At 37.2% G+C, this 17,933-nt stretch overlaps 3 protein-coding genes across 4 annotated transcripts; 1 reads left to right on the top strand and 2 right to left on the bottom strand.

The window, feature by feature from the left end:
• The first annotated feature begins 3,304 nt into the window (after nt 1-3,304).
• Nucleotides 3,305-5,126, top strand: Nup58 (nuclear pore complex protein Nup58). The gene is made up of 2 exons (XM_014232394.3): nt 3,305-4,167; nt 4,226-5,126. The coding sequence occupies exons 1-2, from the start codon at nt 3,451-3,453 to the stop codon at nt 4,964-4,966; spliced, it is 1,458 nt and encodes a 485-aa protein (XP_014087869.2). The 5' UTR covers nt 3,305-3,450; the 3' UTR covers nt 4,967-5,126.
• Nucleotides 5,127-5,201: 75 nt separating this feature from the next.
• On the bottom strand, nt 5,202-6,987 carry LOC106615969 (developmentally-regulated GTP-binding protein 2). Its single transcript, XM_014232393.3, has 4 exons — nt 6,784-6,987; nt 6,309-6,616; nt 5,681-6,238; nt 5,202-5,618 (listed from the first exon to the last, which is right to left on the bottom strand). The coding sequence occupies exons 1-4, from the start codon at nt 6,845-6,847 to the stop codon at nt 5,457-5,459; spliced, it is 1,092 nt and encodes a 363-aa protein (XP_014087868.1). The 5' UTR covers nt 6,848-6,987; the 3' UTR covers nt 5,202-5,456.
• Nucleotides 6,988-7,440: 453 nt separating this feature from the next.
• On the bottom strand, nt 7,441-11,557 carry LOC106615926 (uncharacterized). 2 transcript variants are annotated; one of them, XM_036372663.2, is made up of 9 exons: nt 11,265-11,557; nt 11,076-11,205; nt 10,545-10,992; nt 10,272-10,489; nt 9,213-10,071; nt 9,021-9,146; nt 8,559-8,923; nt 7,882-8,500; nt 7,441-7,816 (listed from the first exon to the last, which is right to left on the bottom strand). In XM_036372663.2, the coding sequence occupies exons 2-9, from the start codon at nt 11,193-11,195 to the stop codon at nt 7,569-7,571; spliced, it is 3,003 nt and encodes a 1,000-aa protein (XP_036228556.2). In that variant the 5' UTR covers nt 11,196-11,205; nt 11,265-11,557; the 3' UTR covers nt 7,441-7,568. The 2 variants fall into 2 exon arrangements, with proteins under 2 accessions (XP_036228556.2, XP_036228555.2); XM_036372662.2 differs by having other exon boundaries at nt 8,562-8,923; nt 11,076-11,557.
• Nucleotides 11,558-17,933: the final 6,376 nt, after the last annotated feature.

Below are 17,933 nucleotides of genomic sequence, written 5' to 3' on the forward strand. Positions count from 1 at the left end.
TAGTGATATCCCTGGTAACTGCGAAGCAGATGAACTAGCCAGAACAGGTACCACTTTACAATTAATCCCTGAAAAAGAGAGAATTTTTATACCTCCGGCAACTTGTAAACACTTAATCAGCGAACATGCTATAAATCTAGCTGAGTCTCGATGGAGACAATCAATAACTTGCTCAACTAGCAGACTAACGTGGCAGGAATGGAGCGTGAGTCGCACAAACCAACTATTTAAATTCAAAAGGAATGACATAAGAACTCTGATCGAGTACTCTGAGGAGTACTAACGGGTCACTGTCTAATTGGTAAACATGCCAGCAGGCTAGGTGTACCTTACAATGACTATTGTAGAAGCTATCAGGAAGTAGAAAAGAGGAATCGCAACTATCGGTCGAGGGTTCCTTGACGACGTATCGGAAGTTGCTAATAAAAATTATGTTTATTGACTTTTTTCTTTTAGCAACTCAAAGCTGTGAAATGAAGAAATCGCGTCGAATTTGAATATTCACATTTGCATAGGAAAATAATAAGGTAATATTGTCCAGTCAGAAAAGAATAAGGTAGCAATGTGTGCAATGAACAAATTTTTGACCACAAAATCGCACAATCTATCAATCCATCTAAGCCTGCACCAATTCTACTTGAATCAACGAACATTTACGCAGTTGTTTGGCATATTCTATACCAATTTTCGCAGCAATAAGCAACACCGACTTCATTTTGCTATCAGATTGCCATTTCCTATCTAATTAACGTTCGTGCGGCAATAATTACCGAACATTTTACGCGCTGTATGCCTTTGGTGTAGCTTTAAGAACACACGCATGATCCGGGGAGGTTACCGCTCCATTTGCCATGACCAGTTAATGAAAGGCACATAAAATCCTAACGGTTATTGTGTTCAACGAAACGTTAAACGAAAATAAGCACTAAAATTGATGACTGAGCATTAGACAATAGATCGGATAAATATGCGTTGCCGTTGGTGGTGACTTATGATTAATGAGCAATAGTCATATTTGCGCTAAGATAGTCAAGCGCTAAAGAGTTTTATTGTTAAAACAAAAATTTGGCAATTTAGGTATGGGAAAAGTAACAAAAATCACAGCATCATTTTAAGCATGGTTTAGATAATAACCAGCAGCCCATACAGTTATACAAATTTTAAAAGCTAAAGATAAGACATTGCCTTAATCATTTAATGCGTTATGGAGAGTTGAAAAAGTGCATCCGTATTTTTCGAACAAACATTATAGAGGTTGAAACCCTAGCACAAAAGAAAATGTAAAGTATCGCAGATTTTAAAACTAGAACAAATTCGTGTCAGAATGAAATGGGAGACCTATAGACTAATGTTCAAATTTAACTTAAGTTATATTACAACCACTTCTACAACCACCAAGAATTAAAAATTAGAAGCTAAACCCGACTGACCATTAAACTTACTAAAGGCAATGAAAAACCTTCTGAGTCATTCAAATAACAAGCTGATTAGATTTTTTAGACCTCTCAAATCTACAAAGAATTAGGTGCATTGACAACAGCCGATATCGCATAAGATGGAATCATTAGCTGTTCGAGCTTTATGACAGTATCAACACACTAGTTCAGCCAAGAAAAAATCAACACCTACCCTGGCTTTGATGTGGCGTGAGCTAGTAGAAACATACCATATATAGTTTTACTGTTAATTTACCAATATTTAGTTTCGAACTTTGCAAATCAAACCCTGGATCCACAGTAAAATATGCTGTAATAGCGTATAGCATACACATACATACAGCTCGATTGTAGTAAAAGATGCTTTTGTCAACTTTGTAACTTTCCCAAAGCGTAGAAACACGTACCCAACTATCCCACCTGTTTATACACATTCACACCACCCTTATCGCTGCGCTCAGATACGCCTTTTAAAAGTGCCCATTTGTTAAAGGTGTGCACTTCTCTGCGCTCTATTTCACAGCCAGCCACATTTATCGCTCCTTTCAATGCTTAATTTGACGATAATAACTGATTTAATGATGTATCTCCACCCTTTCCGAAAGAAAGAAACCTATTCGTATTCTTAACACCAGCTCTCAATTTTTTTTAGATGAAAAATTTGTTGCAGCCGTTTGGGATTTTAGCAAAGCGTGAAATTCACAAATAGTATTACATTATAATAATCTTTGTTATATCGTAATGGGGCGTTTTTCGCGCTTATTAGCTCGCGCATAATAGAATTCCGTGCATATCCTTCTCAAATTGCTGGCTATGGACGTGGAAACTTTGCTCAATCGTTTTAAAATCGCCGAGTATTTTCGAGAGCAAGCGTTCGTGGTTACGTCGTGGTTGCTACTGCGGTTTTCTTTTGTTTACTGACGCGAAGTTTTCAGCAGAAGGAGTTAAACGCTTTTCAAACATGATGAAAGGATGTGTTTGCCGCATTTTCTCCTCCTGTGATATCAATCGCCTTTTGAAATTATGAAGTCAGCCTACTGAAAGCGAAAACGCAGTTCCTCTTCCGTTTTATGACATCATACGGATGCACAATTGTTCGGAAGAACACAGACAAGCCGACACTAAAACTTTCTCTTCTCTCGACTTCAACGTACATATGTACATACATTCATGTGCCCCTCGCAAAGGCGATAAGAAAGATTATTATTTAACTGTATGTGATATTAACGCCTATCCTAAACTTGTTATGCTGGGTATGTGCCCAAGTTTAGTTTCCTCTGAAAAGGCAAAGAAATTCAACATTGAATCGAATAATCCATGATTACATATAACATATGCATTTAAAATGATGCATGTAAGTACATATATATGTATGGTATGTAGGTTTCAGAAGTATTCGACTGGTCCAATAAAGTGTAAATATTCGATAAGAATTATAGAAAAACATTTTTGACATCCTAAAAGAGAAAGGAATAATAATATATAATTATACACATAAAACTATATTCACATTATTTTAAAACATATTGATATAAACGTTGATTTGTTTTATTTTTAATTGTACTTTAGTATTAAAAATTCACTATTTCTTATTAAATTTCCTTGACTAAATTGTTTAATCTAATAAATTTTATTTATGTCAGTCTGAATTTACATTTGTATACAGCAAACATACCGATTTATTAATTATCTTTATCTTTTTGAAATTTGTTAACGCTTTTTTTAAATCTTTTATATATGGCAATATATTATCTCTGGTTTGAAACTGTTAAGACTATACCAATATGTCCCACTACTGGGACTCTCCGCCATCGTCAATCACATGTATTCACAATAGTTATTGCTTTCTCATAATCTTTGTGCAAACAGCTGGCAACTGCATTAATTTTTCTCAAATGCTCGCGCTAAAAATTTAAGGGGAATATTATATACTTATTAAATTGTATACTGTTTTCTGAAAAATTCGTAAAATTAAATTTATAGTTTAAATCTAAAAAATAAAACAGCTGTCAATATGTCTGGATTTTCCTTTGGAAACCCGTCACAACAACAGGCAGCTGGTTTCAGCTTCGGCGCACCAGCAGCGACGGCAGCTAGCACACCAGCATTTGGAGCTGCTGCAGCGCCTACGTTTGGTGCGAGTGCAACAACAGGCGCAACCGCCTTTGGTGCTGCAGGATTTGGAACAGCGACTACAGCACAAGCGCCTGCATTTGGGGCGACCGTGAATCCTACCGCAACCGTTGCACCGTTCGGTGCAAGTGCTCTAACAGCAGCACCTGCTTTTGGGGCTGCGCCTACTGCTTCTGTAGCGCCCACCTTTGGTACAGCAGCAACAGCGTTCGGTGCAACGGCCGTCAGCAGCGCCGCACCGTCTTTTAACTTTGGTGCTTTGGGTGGTACAGCTACAACAGCTGCAACAAGTGTAGCACCCGCATTTAGTTTTGGTGGACTTGGTGGTACGGCTGCCACGAGTACGGCGACATCAACAGCCCCTGCGCTGGGTTTCAGTGGAATAGGAGGTGGTTTATCGTATGGTAAACCCGCCGGTACTACTACATCGGCTAGTTTAAATTTCGGAACAACAACTACGTCAGTTGCAACAGGCGGAATGTGGAAGCCAACTGCCACCTCAACCACAGCAACAGCTACACCGTTTGTTGGTCTCGGTGGTGTTGATGTAAGTTCAACGCAACCTAAAGCGGGCGATCTGAAACAAGATAGCGTCAAGGTAAATATTTGACTTTTAATAACAAATAAAAATTAATTGATTTTGTATTTTTTTTTAGATAAAAGAAACTATTGTGCCAGATGAGATTGCAAAAACTGTCGACGCTCTTAAAACTCATATAAAAGGACAAAAAACACTTTCCTCAGATATTGGACGTACATCTACTTCGAAATTGTCCAATGTGTCCAACGAAATAAACAATATTCAGTGGGCGATCCAGGAAATTGCCAACTCAGTAGACACGAACTACAAGCAAATAAAGTTGCTCCGCAAAGAAACCTCAAAAACCATACAGGCTGTTGAAATGGCGCAACGCACGCAGGATACACCAGCCGGTCTACAATTTGAAAATACGGCACCATTTCAATTTTTCCTTAGTTTAGTGGCCAAGTACGAGCAGGATTTGATCAATTTCCGGCAGCAAATTGCGCTGACGGAGCATCACATGCGCTCAATAACTAATCCACAGACAGTGTCCCCCGATGATCTGAAACGTGGTTTCCGCCAAATAAACGAGAGCTTCATTTCTCTCGCCGGCCGTTTGCATGAGTTGCACCAGAAAGTTGAAACACAGAAAGAACAATTTCTTAACTTGCGAAAGTATCGACTGCGCGATACTACAAATGTATTTGCAAAGATCGATAACCCTGAAAGCAAGGTCGACACAACAAATATCACCTGCGGACCAACGCCATTTTCTAATATTTCTGCAATGAGTGCATTTGGAAAGAGTTTTAACAATGCATCCGGTGCAGCTGCGGGAAGAAGTGGGACTACGGCAACGGCTGGTGCCAAATGATTGAGAAATAAATTGTTAAAAGGAAATAATTTTCTCTGGTTTATAAACTTTGGATATAACCGTTATCACTTAATATTTGCAAATCGTTTTGAATAAAAGAAAGTACGTTTTAAAATTTGAGAAATAAATCATGCTTACCTTATAGGGCATTTAACAATAACATGCAACTGGTTTCTAATATTTACTTTCGTCTTGCACCTCTGGGTAGGTACTCGTACGTATTAAAAAAATTAAATTGTTTTAAGCAATGGCTTAGCAACCATTTTTTATATTTAGCAAGCAATATAGTTCATTATTCTATGCAGGTTTTATAACACTTACTAATTGCATATAAAAGTTATTAATTGGTCAGATTTTATGAACATGTTTTATTTTTAATAATTAATAATAAGTGTAATAAGGGAATTTAATGGAAGGCCTATAATTATCCAATGCAAAATTAACGTTCAACACAATTTCGACGCGTAATATAATCTAATATCAGCGTTTCTCATTTTTTAACAACTTGTATAACATCTTCGTCGGCCATAATATGCGATATGCCAACGCGCTGTGGTGAGTACTTCGTGGAAGTACCCCAAACAAGTCCATATTTAAATTGAGCCGCTAGTGTACGATGTATTGCATGGCATACATGTTCAACTGTGACGCCCTGAAAGAAAACAATATCATTATTATAAAACAGTACCCAGTATCACCGATCCCTAAACAAACCTTTCTTAAAATCAAGCCATCGTCAAAATCTGGTGGTGCACCCGGTTTCTTTGTATAAACTCTTATCAGCTGCAACGCGTCCCACAAGGCCTCTAACAGATAGTCCAAATTTAATTTCATGTTGCAACTAACCACTATCGAATTCGGTTGTCGCGCTAAACGATCGACCTCCTCAATTGAAATCTGATCGATTTTATTGTACACGTACAAGCAGGGCAAATACACACGATTTGCCGTCACTACATCGATAAATTCATCCTCGGTGCAATCCTCGCGGAAAAGTACCTCTGCATTGAAAATTTTGAATGAATGCAAAATAGTTTGCACCATTTTCTCATTACAACGCGTTAGTGAACATGTGGAGTTAAAGCTAAGGCCGCCGCCCTTTTTCTGCTTGAAGTAAATGTTTGGTTTGCGTTTGTTGAGTCTTATACCCACTGATTCCAATTCACGTTCTAATAAATCACGATGTACATTCGGTTTGGTAGCGTCCAACATCATGATAACCAAATCGGCTGTGCGCGCTACGGCAATAACTTGACGACCACGACCTTTGCCCTAAATTATGAAGAAAGAAAAATAAAATGCAATGCATACATACAATAACGGTTATTTCTGTAATATCTACCTGAGCGGCACCTTCTATAATTCCAGGCAAATCTAGTAATTGTATATTAGCACCTTTATAATCAATGACACCAGGAATACATGTGAGTGTAGTGAACTCATAATTGGCCGCCTCAGATTCAGTCTTGGTCAAAGTAGACAACAAAGTGGATTTACCAACAGAGGGAAAACCAATTAACGCGACTCGGGCGTCACCACTTTTCAGCACATCAAAACCATCGCCCTTTTCACCTTTCTTCGATGGTTCCAACAACTGCGAGCGATATTTGGCAAGCTTCGCTTTCAAAAGACCCAAATGATATTCGGTTGCTAGAATAATTCTTTTAAAATTAGCACCCTAAACATTTTTGTTACGTTTTTTTTTTTTACTTTAGATTGAGAATTAACCTACAAGCAATGTCTGCGTAAAAAAAACTTGCCAGCGGAGCATGGACTTGTGTAGTGCGGCCACACCACTTTTCTTGTAACCAACTTACCTTTGTTCTTTTGAGTACGAGCAATTTCCTTTTCTATTTCTGAGATCTTATCCAAGATACCCATCTCTGCCGACTATTTTATGTACAATATTAGTAAATATTAGCAGAACATTTAATAATTTTTCTGTGGAATTTGGCTTTTACTGTCCGCCTGGTTTATAAATTGCTTGCTACTGCATCAGTCAACGTCGTTGTTGTCGGCTTGAATTTGTGCGCTATGACAGCCGTCAAACGGTGGTGAACGAGCCTAAGCTCATTCACAATAAATATCAAAAGCACTTCAAATTTTAACCAGATCTATACCTGTTAGTCAACTATCGGTTAAGTAATTTGTTAATTTTCAGAGAGTGCTACCAGAGATTTCTGTTTAAATTTCTATGAGTTTCTTAAGGACGAATTAATAAAACAAACCGAGCTCTGGTGTACGTGTGATCGTCATTCCTTTCTAACGCACAGGGCTTATGAGTTGCACCGGGTTTTTGTATTAGTTTTCCAGCAAATTTTTTTAATGTATTGGGATATACGTTGGTTGCGGGGAATGTATGCTAATAAAAAAAAATTAAGTACATTCCAACTAAATAAATGGATAATTCTATTAACCAAAATTCATCCACTTTAACTAAACCCTGTGTTTTTATAAATAAAACGTATTAAAACTACTGTTGTGCAATTGGAAAATTAAATTAAATAATATTTAATTTGTGCCTCCTTTATTGTGTTTTTTACATAAAATGACGTTCTTTTTCAAACCCCCACCTAATTTGATTCCTTATTTAAGCCTACATCTAGTGGGCATAATAGCCGTGCCCATCGTTACCCATGTATTCTGTCCAACGCTGCGTCTGTATATCATCCAGCTCAGAGCACACCTGACCCTTTAGTAGCGTATGACACGTACAAGTAATGCTAATTCGTGTCACGATTAATTGCGATTCATATTTTGGCACATGCGGTGTAACGTTCACTAGGCGATCGCTTAGACATTGCTTAAGGAATTGCTTTCGCAGTATACGTAGATTGTCTAATGTGTAACCTTGATTATTAAGAGGGAACAATATATTAGCTATTTGATCAAAACACAATAGTTCAGTTCCGTACTTTTATAAGCACTTATCTTTTCTTCGACGCAATTGAGATCCTGGGGCATAAAAAGGGGGGGATACGTCTCTGACTCACGTATATTTAATACGAAAGCAAAATCCACAGAAGAACGTGTCCCGTTTAGCGTCTTCAACAACACCCCCGCAGATGAGATTGAGGATAGAAACCATTCATCGGACTCATCGTTAGATGATGGACTAGCAGAAGGCGCGTCCGTATCGTCCGTCATAGCCGTTTGTGCAATGTCATCACGTCTTAGACGACTACGTTTACTTTTTTTGTTCGTATCATACCGGTTTGTCGAATAATCGTATTTGTGTGACTCTTTAATCGCGTCACGCTCCTCTTTTTCCATTTCCAGATCCCATAAGCTAAGTGGCTCCCGCTTGTCTAAGTTATTTTGTGGCTCATCCCCGCTGGGTACGGTTTGCGTAGTATTCTTCTCATCTTCAAAGGTTGTAATGTCACTACGCACATCGCGATTGCCGGGATATTTCGTGCGCAAGCGTATAGGATGTGCATTCTGCGGTACTAGTTGTGGCACTTCATTGTCAGCGTAGAGCGTGTCGTATTCTTCGGGCAAACGCGCGTCCACCACGGACTCGTAGTCCTTGTGCTAAAATAAATAAAGTTTGTCTCGGTTGAAGATAAAGGAAGGAATAAAAATAGCCTACCACCTCACGCAATTGTTCGTTGCCATTGGCGGCATAACCTCCGCCATAGTAATTAGTATAGCTATTTTGTTTGGAGGGCTCATAAACATTTTCGGCAGGTATTTCATTATTTGGTAGTATATCCTGCAGTATCTCCTGATCGAACATCGGATTTCTCAGTGCATTTGCCTTATAAGGTGGCTGATTTTGATGCTTTGTTGCCTTCTCTAGCTTTTCTAAATCAGCGCTGATTGCGATTTTCTTTAGCAGCTCCTCTCGATTTGCTAACAGTTTTTTGAACAATTTAGGATGCTTTAAAGGGGACTTCGAGTTCTGTTTGGCATATTGTGGACGTTGTGTGCGGTTGAGGTGCACCTCAATGTCATCTTAACCGGCAATTAAAAGACCAAACATTCAAATAATATATTTTTATGAAACCCTGACAATACATGTAGATATGTATGTATGTAACTAGTTATTAACCTGTGCTAAAAATCACTGCTCCTGGTGGTTCGATGTGTCGTGCAATTGCATAAAGTTTCAGCACAGTCGAAGTATTGTATCGCAAACGACAAGTGTCTGCGCGTGATTGTAAAATAATATCACTGTCTGAAATACGATTGTAAAATGTAAATAAAAAACAAGTCTTCACCGGACTGTTTATATAGGTCTTACCTGGTATAAATTCATAAGCATCTTTCGCGTTATTCTTATCCCTGCATTGCATTTGCCAATGCAAAAAGAAGTCGCCACCAAAATTCTGCGATACCGAGACACCACCCAACAAGCTATTTGAACCACCGGAATCAGTCATCATCGCACCTAATAAGGGTTTGCCCGTTTCACCATCCAGAATGGTGGTTTGCGAATAATAATATACTGGAAAACCCGGTCCAGTATTATATTTCACCATAAAATCGGTCACATTGTCATTATTGAAATGTCCTGGCACAATTGCGCTAACGCTTTCACTTGCCGGAAAAGTGTAATTCCACAACATACTGAAATTACGCCCATCGAAGGCATATACCGACGAATTAAAAGATGCTGCCACAATATCCGGAATGTGATCTCCCGTTATATCGGTAACCACTGCTGGCACCATCACGCCAGAATGCTTATTTTGAAACAGAGGTGTAAATTCCTTTTCACTCGTAAATTGCATAAGGGAAAGTAAGCGTATTGTATAGATACCACCGGGTGTATTTTGACCACCGGTGATGATCATTAGCAGTTCAGTGCCATCCTCTTTAGTGAGCATCTGCACAGGGACAAATACTTCCTCTTTGAACGGCGTTGGTATGGTTCGTATGACTTTACCCTTTTTGCCAGAAATCACTTTAATATGACCCGCTTTGGACTCTTCGCGCTCTTCGAGATGTGCTGCCAGTATATCCGAGATTTCGTCACCATCTAAATCACGTATGACATTTATTGTGTAAAGATCCATTACGATAGGCGAGTTGGTCTCCACTTCGACCTCACGAAACTCCCAAATGCTAGAGCCACTACGACCATTGATGGCAAATATCATCTGTGGGAGAAATATTTCAAATTAAGAACGAATAGGCTGCGGTTGTTCTACAAGTACAACAATCTATTCTAAAAAACTTTGCCGGTGTCAGTACCAATGATATATACGGCCTTGCCATGTTATAAAATCAGGGTATTTTTGTAGGTATTACATTAAATTGCAGTGCCTTAAGCTCCGCTTCATTACGAAACAACACTTACACCCAACCTGCCTGCGGCTACACAATCTGGATAGCCATCAAGGTCAATATCCAATGTACACAATAGAGAGAAAACATTCGCCACACTCCATGTCTGCCAGAGTAAACTGCCGGTAGCGCCATTTATAGCAATCACTCCACCTTCACAAGGCACCTCTTCGTCACCTTGAGCGGACTTGCACTTCGGCAACGTAAAACCCTCGTACTGGATGTTGTCATCTGAAACAGCAAGAGATGAACACAAGTATGGAAGGTTATCAATTAAGCTACGCACCAACACCGAATCCGAAAATGATATCAGCAATGTCATCTCCATTTAAGTCGGCCTTACGTACTGGACTCTCGCTGTTCATGCGAGGAAAAGTTCGCAACCACAAGCGTTGCACGCTAATTTGTGTACAGGCCACAAATTCAGTGCGCATACTACTACCATATGCCTGCGATTGGCCACCACCCGCATAAGCTTTACCCGGCGGAGCTGCGGGCTCGCGTTTCAGCCACACTTTAATACGCTGCAATGGTATGGGAAACATAGTCAGAATGAGCGCTGCGAGGCTTATCAAGGCAATAAGGACAGTTAGGGCGGCAAGACCGTAGCAAAAAGGCTCACAGCAACGCCAACAACGACGATGCTTCATCATAATTGGCACCGAATTGTGCATTTTTCCATTTTTACGACGTGGTGCCATTAAGGGGCGCTTCAAGCCCTTTTCTTCACTCAACTGTAAAGAGTAGTGGAGAAAAAGAGATAATACTTTTCAGCAAGTGTATGTGTGTGAGTATTTTAAAGTGTGTATGTGTATACCTTGGCGGTGCGTGCATCTTTAATGAAGACGTCATCATCCACATCATCACTGATCTCCTCGTCGATGGAGTCACGTATGGCGATACGATTTGATGGCACATATGGTCGCATTTTAATCATATTGAAGAATCTATAAATTAGTCACTTGATTGGTAAACAGCTCAGCCCTGATTAGAATAAGTAATGTACCAAAGTTTATTTTGTTTGTAGGGTAGATAACAACACTAAAATATGTAAAAGGAAAGTTTAACTGCTTCTATCTAAATTCCCTTGCTGCTACACGCCCTTAGGTATGCGATTTATTCGTTATCGTTTTAAATTATTTATCAACTTGTACACTTTTATATATTATATGAATTAGTGTTTTGCACGGAAAATTCTTATTTACGCATTACCACATATTTAAGCCGTTATATTATATTATGCCAGTTTTTACTGTTACACTACAAGCTCTCAACAATTTTGTATTCAACTATAATGAAGATTTGTAAAAATCGATATATCCTATACAAAAATACGCACACACACATATACATGTGAATACAAAAGGTGACACTGTCACTTTTGACAGCTAGTGAACACAAGATTTAAAGGAATCTGACGCCTGCGCCCCACACACATGCGTCTATATCAAAACAACCCAACAAATACATTGAAGTGAGCAAGTTGGTGCAACAATTTGTCGTCGTTGGCAGCACGTGTTGCACTTTTGTTTGTCAACAAACGCACGTGGGTGGCATCAACACCCCATAACCGAACCATAACCAAAGGTATGCCTAACTTACTATTGGCCATAATTTTCCACAGCCTGTTGCTCTCAAATGCCTTTTACTTACATTCACACATTCATGCACTCACACACATACCCCATACACAGAGAACAGCAAATCCCCACAAAAACACGCTCTATATTTACACAATAAACTCTACTTCATATGGGAATACTCCGTGATACCCAGTCACTCTCGCTTTCCACACTTAACGTCCAATACGGATTCGAAATTTTCATTCATGCCACGGCATACATACTTTCGTTTTTGCACAGGTTACACAGGCAGTTAACAACTTTATAGCGTCTTGCATGTACACTTATATACATATACATATGGTACACATATACATATGTGTGTGGGCATTATTTTGTATGTGAGTGGGCATCGGTTGCGGAAGTTCAATGTCCTCATTCGGTTATGAATCAATGGACGATTTGTTGTCATCGTTGCAGTTACATATACATATGTACTACATGTATGTTACTATAGTAATGTGCTTTTTCGTTAATTTCAAGTACCCTTTCGAGCATACACACATAGCGTAACTAAAAGGGAATCCTGCAAGAGCTCGTGTAATTGTATTGAAGTCTTCTTAGATATTCATTTATAACTTCCGCAATGTAAATCTAGGTTATGTTTTGTTTTTAATCAAAAGCGCATTCATACCAGTAACAGTAAGGTATGTACTAGAGCAGTGAAGAACAATGTGGAATATGTATGCGAGCATAATTCTTAATGATACCTGCTCGTCTATATGTACCATACATTCATATATAATTGAGTTAAAATTCTAATTCGAAGTTACTACAATAAGCAGTACCCTAATTATATCCTGAACAGGGTATATTAAGTTCTCCACGAAGTTTATAACACCTAGAAGAAAACGTCGGAGACTATAAAATATATATATAAATGATCAGCATGATGAGCTAAGTTGGTTTAGCCATATTATGGAAAGCATTTTCATTTTACGAGATATCTTTACGAAATTTGCCATGAGTTATTTCCTAAGGCAACAATATAGTATCCGAAGAAATTGTACAGATGAGATCACTATAGCATATAACTGCCTGCAAACTAACCGATAGGAATCAAGTTCTTGTAAGGAAACTTATGTATTTGTGATGGGTAAGATAGCTTCGATGCAACCACAGTTAACGTTTCTTCATGTTTTTTTAAATTTTTTCTTAAATACCACACCCCCCCACACAGGGCAATACAACACACCAAACGACAGCTCCCGCGCGCAACTATTTCGACTCGACACCACTCCGCACGCATCTTATACATTCGTTTTTGTCTACGGGCCTGAGCGCCAGATCAACTTTTCGACAACAACGATCCTGCACGCTACTCGTGCCGATTATAACTCGTCGATGAACATCAGCCTAAAATTACACTTTAAAGAAATGTATTAGCAATAAAAACTGGCTTTTATACCTATGTAATAGAATATTGTACATGAGAAAAATATGTGGTGGGTGCTCCCATACAAATTGTGTATCGCTTTAAACACATATGTATTTATTATAAGCGCAATTATCTCTGCTAGATACTTGGGGGAGCTTCTTCTTTCATTGATTTCATGCATTCTGTTATTTGAGCCACCTGTAAGTTCCAACGGCAAAAACTTTTTAATGTTCGTCGACATTGGGATCGAACACAGGGCTTGTGTAGCATCTCTAACCACTGCACCGCAATATTAAAAATGGCATCAGCAAAAGAATGTAACCAAACAGCATTCAATCGTAATTTGAAAAAAAAAAACATTTTGCCACCATGCGTTCGTAATAAATATGGTATTATTGACAAATAGTATTGAAATTACATAAATCTTACAAACATAGTTTTCATAATACCCACATAAATCATAAAAACTTGGTGCTTGGTCCAAAAAGGAATTTTTATGAAAATTTTTAATAATTTTTTCAATAAAAAAAACATTTCGTTGGGCTTCTAAAAGGTGATTGAGCATTGAGCAAATGAGAGCGATAACAATATATTGGACAATAAAGTTGTAATGTTTACTTTCTTATTTCCTCTCCTTAGCAATGGTAAACGCTTCCAATAATCCTCTCCGGAACAGTTGTCAAGTCTGAACAAACAGGCAGGTATATAGGCAAGGTTTCACGAAGAAACCAGAGTCCAGCCATTCGCTACGGGAACTGATGGATTGGAGAGAATGTATCCAAGATGCTCGGGATTAAAAATTGAAAAAAATTTGTTTGATTTGAATGAACGCGAAAAAATATTAATCAAATTATATTTTTAATTCTTAATTATATGCTTAAGATTAAAACTTTTTTTTTCAATCCGGTAGTTGTGATTAAATTTTTTTTTAATCCTGTAAGCGAGATTAATAATATTTTATTAATTTTTAATCCCGTATTTGCGATTACAAAATAAATTTTTTTTTTCAAAAGGTAATTCAATTCTTTTTTTAATGCATTATGAAATTTTAAAGTAGGCTGTTTTCTTCAGATGAATCCAAAAATCAGCCGGCCACTATATGTGTTCTAGTAGATCTGAAACTGTTTTGCGCTTGCCCTTGCACTATTTTTCGGCGACTGGCCGACTGTCTTGTAAGTTACTAACAATGTTTCTTTGTATTTGCCATAAATTACCATTGCCCAACGATTTGTATATTTACTTGCGGCGCATAGCTTAAGGAATTGGCGTATTTTCGGGTCATTAATCGCCGGTATTTTACGTTACGTCCCTGACGTTTCTACATAACTGGATATTTTCTATAATTATGTGAGCATAATTAGCTTAAGAATTCTTGCTCTCCTTATCCCATTGTTAAAATCTAAACTTTTATTAACTAACAGCCACTCGGTCAACAAGTATAGTCTTTTTCTAATTATACTTATAACACCCATATATCTAGAGAACGCATCAACGCAACACCGCCATTATATATTTTAGGTGACGAACACTTGCCAATTCCACTTACCACGTATAACGATATAATTTTATCTTTCGCTTTCTGAATTATCAAATTATCTGAATTGTATGGCGGTATAATCTCACACATGAAATATCAAGGCAAGGAGGCCAGCAGCTTGTTGAAAAGCTCAGCCAGCATCTAATGCCCCCTCAGTAAGTATTCTAAGATACATTTTTCTGTCTGGTGTTAGAGGGTCATACGGTGTTATAGGGAGCTGTATAATTTTACCGTTGTACTATTGTTAGTAATTATTAAAGCATTGAAAAGTGTAAAAGTGGAAGCAACTCGAAAATGCAACAACGCGCTCATCACTCTTACTACTCAACAGGCACCGCTATTCAAAGTCATTTAAGCGAGAACTAAAGTATGTAAATTAAATAGGAAATATACAAACATATTTTTTATACTAAATTAAATTAAATGAAAATGAAAACCAGCAAAGATGAAGGCAATGTGAAAAAAAGTAGTGCAGGAAATTATCAAATAGCCACATTTTACTTACGAGCTGGAAGAAAACTAGTCGCTTTCACTGGAGGAAGGGCGCGTCGCCAGTAACTTGAGTGCTTTCGGCTATACAAAAATATCTTCAAAACGTTTCTTTTCACAACGCCTGATTATGGTAACATTTTTCTTTTTTTATATTATCACTTATTTTTATTCCAATCTTTTTTATTGCGCTGATTTTATAAGATGAGGTTAAGTGCGGTACTTGTTGTCTTAAAGTTGCCACAAAAGGGTTTGACGTAAATGCGCTATGTGGCATGCAGTCAGGTTGTGAGCCCATCCGCTATTGCCCGACACATACATATAGAAAGCTACTGGTGAGGCAATACTGAAAACCATAATGGTGATGATGTATACTTGTTGTTACTGCCATACCCATGCATGTATGTCTGCACGCCCTGCTGTCTTTGAAATGATGCTTGCTAAGTGTCCTCCGTCTGCGACGTTCGCCTGCAAGTAGGCTATTTTTTCTTATATTTCACTTAATACATATGTGTTGTATGTATACAAATATTTTATTCATGTAAGGCTTTTTAGCAAGGTAAGTGCAAAAAGATTTGTTTAAGCAAATTTATTGAGAAAAAATAGACTTATTTGAATGCGTAATGCGACTTGTCCTTGAAATTTTAAGTAAATACTAAACATCTACATATGCAATGGAAAGTACCTAAAAATACCTAAAATTATTTGTTAAAACTATAAAAATACATTAGTATCTATGTATGTATATATGTACGTGGCATTGACAAGGTCATTGTATGTTCACCACCGACATGGTCAAATCTGAAGCAAGGTAGTTATATTGTCAGTTGACTTCTTTAAAATTACTATTAAAAATAGAGACAAGAAATAATAACTTCACTTGAACTAAAATATGGCATATACTAGAAACGAGCATGTCCTGACTCTATTATTTACTATTCCCGAAAATAAATTTAATTCGAAGTTATTTCTTTGTGAAAAGTAAAATGATTATTACATATATTAAGTTTGTAGATAGAGCGTTCTTAATTTTTTCAACGTCGTCATCCATTTTCAAAATTATATATTGTACATACTTCAAATAGTAACTTATGACTTTGAAACACTCTTTTTGTTTAATAATTGGTTATTTTCAGTGTCTGCGAGAAACAAGTTACCCTCGTAAAAGCTATGCACTTTTACACATATTATATTTTGTCACGTTTGTGAAATCTCAAACACAAGAGGGATGTCGTCAATTTATTTTATTAGCTTGAGACAAAAGTTGTGCAGCACTTGATTGTAAGTCCTCAGAGATTTCTTGTCCGATTTCGGTTCTAATGAGACAATTTGTTGGAAATCACAGTAGATATTAAACCCCTTTATATTTTGGAATACTCGGGAAGGTCAGCTACGTTGGTATATAATATATGTAATATCTATTAACATAGTCTAACAAGTAACGGTACCATGAACTTTAGAAGCAATTGTGAAGAAGTGGGTTCTATGGGAGCTACTACAAGTATATGTTACTAATTTCCAAGTATCCATCCAAAACGGGATATTTTGATCGTCACATAGAATAAGAAAGCTAATATAATTGAATAACAAGCATATAACTTAAAAATTGGATAATGAGCATGATTTCGCCCAACTCTTGACGAATTTGCATATATCAGAAACTATATGCCAAATCCAACAAACTTAACTTGATTTGAAAATAGACAAAATCGGAGAAGAACCACGTCTGAGCCAAAAGAATATGTTTAAGTCTCGAGAATAGAGTACGCCAATATAAATAAATGCCGAAAATCATACGTTTTTTATTTTTGTGTTTTCTTGTATACATACGATTCTTTTCCAATGGAAAAGCTCATTTAAGTACACTTTTAATAAAAGTATTCTAAATGGTCGTAGAATGTATTGAATTATTTTTCGAGAATTATATGTACATACTATATGTAAATAAATCTGCTTTTAATTAAAAAATAAAATAAAAATTGAATTTGAAATTGATATCTTATCATTGCATATATTTGGTATGAGTAAGTCTTTCTTCGATGCTTATATGTATATCGATTAGATTACTTGTATTCCTAGGCTTACGATATACAATTCTCTTCAGAATTTCGATTATGGTTTCGGTCAAATTGCAGAGTTTCTTCAAGGTCATAGTTATATGAACAATCAATTTTTAAATTTATGTTCAACTTAAATTGCATTTTGCTTTTTTAAAATTTTTTAAACGCTGTGCGTACATATTTATACCCTTGTATTATCCGATTGACACCAATCTAAGTGCACATGCACCGAAGAAACCCCCAAAGATATACTAAAGTCCCATAATGCAAACTATTTGTACACAAACTTACATGCACATGCATATACTATGTGTACAAATAAATATATATATATTTTGTTTGGTTGTATGAGTGCCTGCATGCGCTCTTAGCTACTTTAACGTGCACAGCTGTTTTTTATTTGTTATTTTTAAATCAACAGCAGTGATGACTTTGCGCCGAATTCACGCGCATATACAGCTAAGCGTATGATTGTATGTGTGCGGGTGTATGTTGGCATAAAATAAAACGATTAAGCTTTGCTTGAAGCAGCACTTTAGGAGCCAATCGATAATTTATGTCGAAGTGAATAATTTTTAACATTGAACGC

Source organism: Bactrocera oleae, chromosome 2 (assembly GCF_042242935.1).
Source record: "Bactrocera oleae isolate idBacOlea1 chromosome 2, idBacOlea1, whole genome shotgun sequence".
In the NCBI taxonomy this organism is placed as follows: Eukaryota; Metazoa; Arthropoda; class Insecta; order Diptera; family Tephritidae; genus Bactrocera; species Bactrocera oleae.

What these genes read in the sequence shown, in the direction of transcription:
- LOC106615926 (XM_036372663.2), bottom strand. Translation starts at nt 11,195, where the DNA reads ATGATTAAAATGCGACCATATGTGCCATCAAATCGTATCGCCATACGT. An exon ending in AAGATGCACGCACCGCCAAG is followed by an intron (nt 10,993 to 11,075) that starts GTATACACATAC and finishes TACTCTTTACAG; the next exon opens with TTGAGTGAAGAAAAGGGCTT. An exon ending in TAGCCGCAGGCAGGTTGGGT is followed by an intron (nt 10,072 to 10,271) that starts GTAAGTGTTGTT and finishes TTTCTCCCACAG; the next exon opens with ATGATATTTGCCATCAATGG.
- Nup58 (XM_014232394.3), top strand. Translation starts at nt 3,451, where the DNA reads ATGTCTGGATTTTCCTTTGGAAACCCGTCACAACAACAGGCAGCTGGT. An exon ending in TGAAACAAGATAGCGTCAAG is followed by an intron (nt 4,168 to 4,225) that starts GTAAATATTTGA and finishes ATTTTTTTTTAG; the next exon opens with ATAAAAGAAACTATTGTGCC.
- LOC106615969 (XM_014232393.3), bottom strand. Translation starts at nt 6,847, where the DNA reads ATGGGTATCTTGGATAAGATCTCAGAAATAGAAAAGGAAATTGCTCGT. An exon ending in TCGTACTCAAAAGAACAAAG is followed by an intron (nt 6,617 to 6,783) that starts GTAAGTTGGTTA and finishes GAATTATTCTAG; the next exon opens with CAACCGAATATCATTTGGGT. An exon ending in TTATAGAAGGTGCCGCTCAG is followed by an intron (nt 6,239 to 6,308) that starts GTAGATATTACA and finishes TTCATAATTTAG; the next exon opens with GGCAAAGGTCGTGGTCGTCA.